Source organism: Pungitius pungitius, chromosome 9 (genome assembly GCF_949316345.1).
Source record: "Pungitius pungitius chromosome 9, fPunPun2.1, whole genome shotgun sequence".
In the NCBI taxonomy this organism is placed as follows: Eukaryota; Metazoa; Chordata; class Actinopteri; order Perciformes; family Gasterosteidae; genus Pungitius; species Pungitius pungitius.
The window spans coordinates 19,882,589-19,890,962 of record NC_084908.1 but is presented as its reverse complement, the minus strand read 5'-3'; the positions used below and the strand labels follow the sequence as shown (position 1 = coordinate 19,890,962).

Sequence of the window (8,374 nt, the reverse complement as noted above, 5' to 3'; positions counted from 1 at the left end):
ACGTACCAGCGGCTCACAGCTTAGTGGTTGATGCGGCTGTCACTCTCGCGCGGATCGATCGGCCCTCGAACGCGTTCATTGGTCGTCTGGGACGTCAGTAGAACCGCAGCCTCGCTGTAATAGGGTCCTCGCGTGTTCGCGGCCTACTCTTTTAGAAACGCCCCCGCCTTGTGCACATCATGATATCCCATTGGTCGAGCCGTCTTTCTCGGCGTCACGTACATTAATGTCGCGCCGCGATTGGCTGTCTTGAATTTCACTCACGCGGATGGCTCAAGGCGATTGGCCGTCTCGCGCTTCGCTCAACGCACCATTGTCCGCCCATTGGTGCAGCGCGCGCGGGCGGATTCCTCCATGGGGCTCGGTCTTCAAGGCTCACGGAGAGCGAATGTCGTCATGAGCGGTGGGTAGGAATTAAAACATTGGTGTTTATATTACATTCTACTTCGTTTAACATTGTATTTGCGTCGGGCAGAAACGCACTGGACGCTATGCGACACAAATACATGTGTTTTTAGGTGAGGCTCGGACAGTTGTGTGACCCGAAATAAGCAATGCACTTCCGGAAAAAAAGAGCTGCTTTTTTCTGTAACGTATTCAAAGAGAGTTTGACTTGCTAGCTTCTCTTCAGCTAGCCAAATATGCGAGTGTTAGCTGCGGTCCTCTAACCCCCCCCGCCCCCCCCTACCCCCCCCCCCCCCCCGCCCATCTATTCCACAATAAAATACAGTAATAGTGCAAGCAACGGCCCCATCTTGGTTGGTTTGAAAGTACAACCTAAGCCGCACTCGGGTCAGATCTGCTTAAGCTAGCTGCTAGCAACTTCAGTGTATCCTCGGTTAGTGTTGCTAGTTAGCTAGCCGGCTAGCTACCGTTAGCTGGCTGTCCACAGCAAACCAAACCATCTGTGTTAGATGGCGGCGCTATTTTGTGGCCGTGGTGTTGTTTTTGTCAATATGTTTGCATTACTGTGGACCAAGTACTCACTCCCATGAAGTGGCATGGCTGCATTGTGGAAATACTTTTTTTTTAAATTTTTTTTTTATACAAGTACAAGTATTTCATTCAAAAGCGTTCTCGAGTAAAAATGCATACTTAAATAAACAAAATCATGCAAGATTCTTGGCTTTAATGTTGCAACTGCTAAAGGTGGCTCAATTCATATCTAACTTTATTTCAGTGTTTCCATTGTATGCAACTTGTATATGTCAGAGGGACATTTAGTTCTTTAAACTGTATCCCCAGATGTGTTGATTTCGAAACCGAAGGATCAAGTGTTGCTTTGCATGAAAAATCTACTTCTTAAACTTTTTGAAAATTTTCTGAGCTCTTGAATAGTTCTCTTTTGGGGGATTAGTGGTTCTAACAGAACGCTACAGTCATAGTAGGATCTCCTAGAATCTGCTTTATTTCTGTCAAACGGCCTAACAGCATATGACTGAGGTAAGATTAGCAGAGCTGTATCATGTGTACCAGGAAAATGTAACATTCACATTAATGCAGCTGCAACAATAATCCTGAAACCTCATAAACAATCTTTAAAAACAAGCCACGTTTGCCTACACAATTTTCCCTTTACTTGTAATACTTCCACTGACGTACTGTTTTGAAGGCCGTACGTCACTCATATGGTTAAACTGTGTGATTCAGTAGTTCGACTCAAATGAAATATCTGAATCCTTCTTCCACCGCTGCCAAAAAATGTACCTGCGGCATCGGAGTGCGTTCACTCAGGGTGCTGTGGTTTCTCAGGGGGGGAAAGGTTTTGGTGCAATGATCCATAGCTGCAGTTATAATATTCTCACTTGATGAGGAAGACAACACTTCCTGTTTGGTCTGCTGATCAGCAGCCAAAAGAGGTTATTTTTTTTCTGTCGGGGTAAAATTCCCTTTAGACAGAGGAGGCGGTAGATCAACGCAGTTAATGTTGTGGTTGCAGGTTTCATAACGCCGACTAGTGATTTTTTTTTTCCTTTTCATTGTTTGAGCGTGGTGCTAATGAACCCCCTGGCTACGATTACATCAGAGTCACCGAGCTCATTTGTTACCGCAGAAAGAACACACGTCAGTCTTTGGCGATCGCTCAAAGACGAATGATGAAATCCCAATTTACAAACCCAGATAAAGACGTCTGCTGTAAGTGGTGTCCTCGCACAGATGGCACACAGCATCTGTGATGCTCCGCTTTTAGGGGCACAAACTGCTCCACCCAATTGCTCACGAGTGCGTCGTGAGCTCGGTGCTTTCCCAGCAGCCTTTGCGCTTCTCGCTCTCGTGTCACCTGCTGTTTGATTTTCAAGTTTCTTTGCCAAGAGGATGTGCAACGTCGATGGACTCAAATACTGCCGATGTTAATATTTCAGTTTGTTTACACGTTCATGACTGATGGTGACATATGTTGTGTTAGACCTCTTAGACCCCCCTCTCACTCCTCCTCTTGGCACTACTGCTGCATTTAACCAAATGAAAACACTTGTTTTAGAGGCTGCAGCAGCAAGTAATGACTGCAGTCCGCTGAGCGTCTGAATTGTTGGCAGTATTCTGATGTCTGCTGGTCAAAGATATCAAAAAGATGTCATCTGCTTCGCACATACTTTTGCAGAAAGCCTTTTCTTTCCAAATGTTTGCACAATTGATTGTCCTTGATATCTAAGCGTGTGCGTGGGTGATTGTTTAGTCGGGTGTTAAATCATCAAAATAACAAAATGATTTGAACTTTTAACACAGAGTAGTAGTGAATGCATCAAAGTGATATGTGTAGCTGTCTATAATATTTAAATGCTGTTTGAAGGGAACTAAGTATTGGAACTAGACAATTCATCACAGTGGTGTTCAGTTCCTCGCCATTTATTTTTAGCTTGAAATGAATTATAAAAAAAACGAACTGAAAATGTGCTTTGAGGTAAATATTTCAACGTCATTATCAAAATGGCTTATAAAAGGCTTTTTTAAGTAACTTGTCTATTGCACTGGTAGCAGTAGTTCTTTGGAAAACTATTCGCTGCCCATCTGCTTAGTGGTTCAATGTTGAATCATACAGGGAAAATATTTGATCATTCCTGACTTATATTCCTTGACGTTTGTAACCAATAGACATAATCACAGGCGTCTTAACGGACGCGTCCCTCAGTCATCCTCAGATGTGCCTTTTGTTTTGTAGTAAGGCCCCTGGAATGTCCTTGAAAGGGCCTTGAATGTGACTCTGCTGTGTCTGTGTGCTTTTCCAGAACAACAGGACAGTATGGCCACCACTGTTGCTGTCAGTCCCAGTGAATACCTCCAGCCCTCCAACGCCTCCACGCAGGTCAGTACGCCGCGGCAGATAATACTTGATTTTTTTCTTACCTACATAAAATGTTCTATTGTTTATACAGTATTTTATTGTAGCTCAAGTGTAGCTTGATACATAGCACATAAAAGAATGACAGAAGCTTTGCAGGGGGAAACATCCACATTGTTTATTGTCGTTATAATATTGTCTCTGTATTATTGGAGCATCTCACCTGCTTCACTGTTAATGTTCAGGCCGGTTTTAATGCAGTCTGTGTGCTCTGCAGGACGCCCAGCCCTCTCCTCTGGCCCTCTTGGCCGCCACCTGCAGTAAAATCGGCCCCCCCGCAGCTCAGGCCCCAGTCACCTCGCCTCCGGCGCAGCCGCAGCCTCGCAGGCTCCTCCCCATAAAGCCGGCTCCCATCGCCCCGGCGCCACCCAAGAACCTGGGCTTTCTCTCGGCCAAAGGCAATGTGATCCAGCTGCCCGCCGGCCTGGGCTCGGCGGCGCCCGGCAGCCCCATCGTGCTCACCATCCAGCAGAGCCCGGCCCGCACCCACAGCTCGGGCCCAGCCAACATCCAGTACCAGATGATGCCGCAGATCCAGGGCGCCCAGGCCATCCAGATGATGCCGCAGGGGGGTCAGATCCAGCTCATACCGGGCACCAACCAGGCCATCATCACCACGCCCATGAGCGTGCCGCCGCCCGCCGCCCCGGTCACGCCGCAGAAGGCAGTGGCCATCAAGCCCTCCCCGAAGCAGCGCAAAGCAAACCACTCCAACGTGGTGCAGCTGGGCGGCGGGATCACGCTGCCGTACAGCGTGGCCACCGGAGACGTCACCGAGACGCCGCCCGCCGCCGCCAAGCCAGGAAAGGGAGGGCGAGGGAGGAAGAGGAAAGTTGTTCTGGCTTATCCTCCATCTTATCCTCCTGCAGAGGCGGCCTCTCCACCCCCGGAGCAGATGGACACCATCCTGATAGAAGCCGTAGACAACATCATTCAGGTACACCTCATACGATCAGAGTAGTTCATGTTCATATGGAATCAAAGAACCAACGGGGAAGGCCTCATTAGCTTTTGGTTTCAATAATGTAAATTATGATGTGATACATTTTTATTTTGCTGCTAAAAAGCTAAATGTGGATATTTATCACTTCACGTCAAGCTGTAATAGTCAAACCAGAGTCATTGTCCAACTATCTGATGCATTTAATCTGTGGTCACACTTGAACACCACAGAGTAACCCTCTGCTGTCTCTATCAGCAGGCAGGTAACAACCTCCTGATCGTGCAGAGTCCCGGCCAGCCGGCTATGGTGCAGCAGGTGCAGCTGGTCCAGTCCAAACCGGAGCCTCAGGTGGTGCAGATCCCCCAGCAGGCCCTGAAGGTGGTGCAGGCCGCCTCCGCCACGCTGCCCACCGTCCCGCAGAGGCAGCCGGCCCCGTCGAGCCTGCAGGTCTCACAAGCGGAGGCGACGCCGACGCAGGTATCACCCGTGACCTCCGTCAGACCTGCTGTGTGCGTGTGTGTGTGTGCGTGTGTGTGTGTGCGTGTGTGTGCGCGTCAACGTCGTTCTTGTGAGGATCCAACGTTTAAATGAAACTTCTTCCCTCAGCTCCTCTTCAAAACGGCCTCCGGCGAGTGGCAGTCTCTCCAAATCCAGGACTCCGTCTCCCCGACGATGCCCACGCCCACCGCCTCGGTCGTCACCACCTCGCCGCCGGCCGGCTCCAAGAGGACGCAGGCGGGGGGGCGGAAGGAACGGACTCTGGCCAAGATCGCTCCGGCGGGGGGGATGATATCGCTGAACACGCCGCAGCAGCTGACCTCGACGACGCAGGCGGTGCAGACCATCAGCATCAACGGGGTCCAGGTCCAGGGAGTCCCCGTCACCATCACCAACGCGGGGGGTGAGCTGGTGTTTGTTTGGGGGTCCGGTGGTTGGTAACAACGAGGTCGTAGGGTATAAAGTGCAAGCAGCCCCGCGGTGTCTCTTACGGCGTCTCCTCCTCCTCCTGTCTTTTGTCAGGCCAGCAGCACCTGACGGTGCAGGCGATGCAGGGTGGGGGTCTCCAGCTGGCGGCATCGCCGGGCCAGCAGGCCATCCAGGTGGACCAGACGCTCACCCTGGAGCTGCCGGGCCCGCCGGGAGAGAAGAAGAGACGCATGGCCTGCACCTGTCCCAACTGCAAAGACGCAGACAAGAGGTGAGTGTGTGAAATGTTCTGAGCAAATCACGGACCTTTTTGAGAGTTTTATGTAAGAAACGGTTTCAAAAACCCGTGGATCTCACGGTGTGCGTTTGTGTGTACGTCTGCAGGCCCGGGGAGGTGGGGAAGAGGAAGCACATCTGCCACGTCGCCGGCTGCGATAAAACCTTCAGGAAAACGTCGCTGCTCCGAGCTCACGTCCGGCTGCACACCGGCGAGCGGCCCTTCGTCTGCAACTGGGTTTTCTGCGGGAAACGTTTCACGCGCAGCGACGAGCTGCAGCGGCACGCCAGGACGCACACAGGTCTGTCTGCTGGACCCCGACACTCACACACACACACACACAAAGACATCTACTAAACCCAAAGCAAAGATAAATGCGACCTATTTGTCCTTCTTTTAAACATTTGAAGTTGTACTTTTTAATTGCAGCCTGATCTAATGTATCTTTGTAATGTTGTGTACTTTGATATGTATGTCACACACGTGTTTGTAAATGACATCGTAGAGACGTGCTGCTGTTGGGATAATTAAAAAGCTTCGTCTTCTGTCCGTCCCCCACAGGGGACAAACGCTTTGAGTGCAGCCAGTGTCAGAAGCGCTTCATGAGGAGCGACCACCTGACGAAGCATTATAAGACTCACATAAACACCAAGAACCTGTGAGGACGAAGTGACACTAAAGACTAAAGCGTCCCTGACGCGCCCCGTGAGGGGAGGTGCTCGCTCCCCCTGGGACACTGTGAGGGGTACAAAGAAATCCTTCCTGGTGGACTTCAAAGCATCCAGAAAATCAATTAATAATAGTTCATCTTTGTTTTTGTTTTTTTTGGGGGGGGGGGGTGGATTCCGGAACCGAAGACGCAGAGAAGCTTCACTCGCTTATTTATAAACTTTTTCCGGAGGACGAACGTCCAGGACAACGAGACCACAGGACAACGAGACCACAGGACAACGAGACCACAGGACAACGAGACCACAGGACAACGAGGCCGCAGGACTCCAGTCACAGTCTCACTTTCCCTCTGCGAGTCCGACCTGCTTTCTTTTTTTACGTTTGTGGACCGGTGGGAGATCCCAGAAATTGGCTTTAAACATAAGGAAAGAAAATTAAAAAATTCAATACACTATATATATATATATATACATGTATTTTATGTATACAGTGTGTTGAATTTTCCCTATGTATACATATATGTATAAATATATATTGCATAACAACTCCACTTCAAAGACTTTTGAAAAGCTTTTAGAAGTTTAACTTGACTATTTTTTTAAGTGTGTGTATGCATACTATTATACATAATATTGATAATAAACTATTTATAACATTTTTCCATGCAATTGTTAGAAATGGATATACAAGGTAAGGGTGTAAAAACCTGAGATAAATAACATAAATGAGTCATAAGCAGGAGGATCACAAAGCGGCTGTAAAAAGCCCATTTTGTGTGAGACGGTACTGAGGAGGCGGAGCTGCAGTCGTAGGGTTTTATTTTGGAGGAGTTCGATGTGCACTTCAGGGGGAGAAGGAGCCACATTAAAAATGTCTAAACAAACAGGCAACGAGTGAAAAGCTGCTGAGATCTGACGAGTAAACTGAATTCTTAGTGACAATCCTGACTACTGAGAAATCTAAACGCAACAAATTTCTTCTTAATTTGAAATATACATACATTTAAATTGTCACATTCAAACCTGAGTAAAGCTCACTAATGTCTCAAATCTCATCTAGTTGATCAGGACTATTTTTTTTTCCATTTGGTTAATTCATCAGGATTTGTAGAAACACGTCACCCGAGACCAGTAGAGGACCCGGGGTCGACCCCTGTGGGACTCCAGCAGCGTCTGTGGAGGTCGAGGTGATGCAGGATGTCACTTTTGTTTTTTTTGTTTTTTATCAGCTGTTGGCAGGAAGTTGTTTTTACGACATCTCGGACGATTCGACTAACGCCTCAGTGAGGAACCTCAGAGCTGTTCTTTCAGGAAACGCCGTTGAGTAACTGAGGGATGATTTCATTCATGATGTGTGTGTAATACGTCAGAGTCTCTTCTTCTTCTTTTGTTCCCTGTGTGTTTAAGCGGTGGCGTCATACCTGCGGAACCAATCCAGTCTGTCAAGCCTCGCTCTCCTCCCTCTGCGAGCCGCGGCGCCCGTATTTACCCGAAATGTATCCTCACCGCGCAGTGTCAAGAGTATTGAGAGGTTCATACTCGTATGAATTGTTCTTTCGTCACAGTTTGATTTGAATCCCAACATTTAGACAGTATTCTGTTCAGTTCTCTGAATGTCTGCGTGTGTGTAGACGTTTTATCTGAACTCTCCTTTTTATTAAAAAGATTGTTGTATTTTTTACTTGAAAGGTTTCGCATTTTCACTGTGGCGCGTGTGTTGGTAAGAAAGGTGTTTGTTCTTGTCGACGTGCAAGGTGTCGAAAACGTGCGATTCCCAGCCCTACTTACACTGTGTGTACTAATAAATGAGTGAAGTCAGCTTTGCTCACGTCGGCATGTTGGAGCCTTGTGCACTGGTGTGTGTGTGTGTGTGTGTACACGCTCATATTTCAGTTACCATGACAATGACACCCAGAAATGAAAAAAGAAAACGCTTCCATCGGTTACTTTATTCTTTTCTTAGTTGTTCATAGCTTTTAGTTTTGGTTGATTCGCGGTATATTTACACAAGTTACTCCAATAATTCTGGCTTTACAAAAAGACAAAACATTGTCATGTCGTTGCTTTCATGTGATGGAGATTTGCTGAGAGAAATGTCATTTAGCCTGAAGTCTGAACCTTTTATTTCAAACGACAACAAAAAATCAACGTATTGTGAAAGGAGCGTTTTCATTCTAAACATCCAACAGCAGAACTTTGACCAAAAAGTCCAATGT

The 8,374-nt window shown here is 47.8% G+C and overlaps 1 protein-coding gene across 2 annotated transcripts; it reads left to right on the top strand.

Moving 5' to 3' along the window:
- The first annotated feature begins 269 nt into the window (after positions 1-269).
- Positions 270-7,975, top strand: sp2 (sp2 transcription factor). 2 transcript variants are annotated; one of them, XM_037471964.2, is made up of 8 exons: positions 270-403; positions 3,228-3,304; positions 3,558-4,277; positions 4,542-4,760; positions 4,890-5,184; positions 5,304-5,481; positions 5,595-5,788; positions 6,049-7,975. In XM_037471964.2, the coding sequence occupies exons 1-8, from the start codon at positions 355-357 to the stop codon at positions 6,147-6,149; spliced, it is 1,833 nt and encodes a 610-aa protein (XP_037327861.1). In that variant the 5' UTR covers positions 270-354; the 3' UTR covers positions 6,150-7,975. The 2 variants fall into 2 exon arrangements, with proteins under 2 accessions (XP_037327861.1, XP_037327860.1); XM_037471963.2 differs by having other exon boundaries at positions 4,539-4,760.
- The last annotated feature ends 399 nt before the right edge of the window (positions 7,976-8,374 follow it).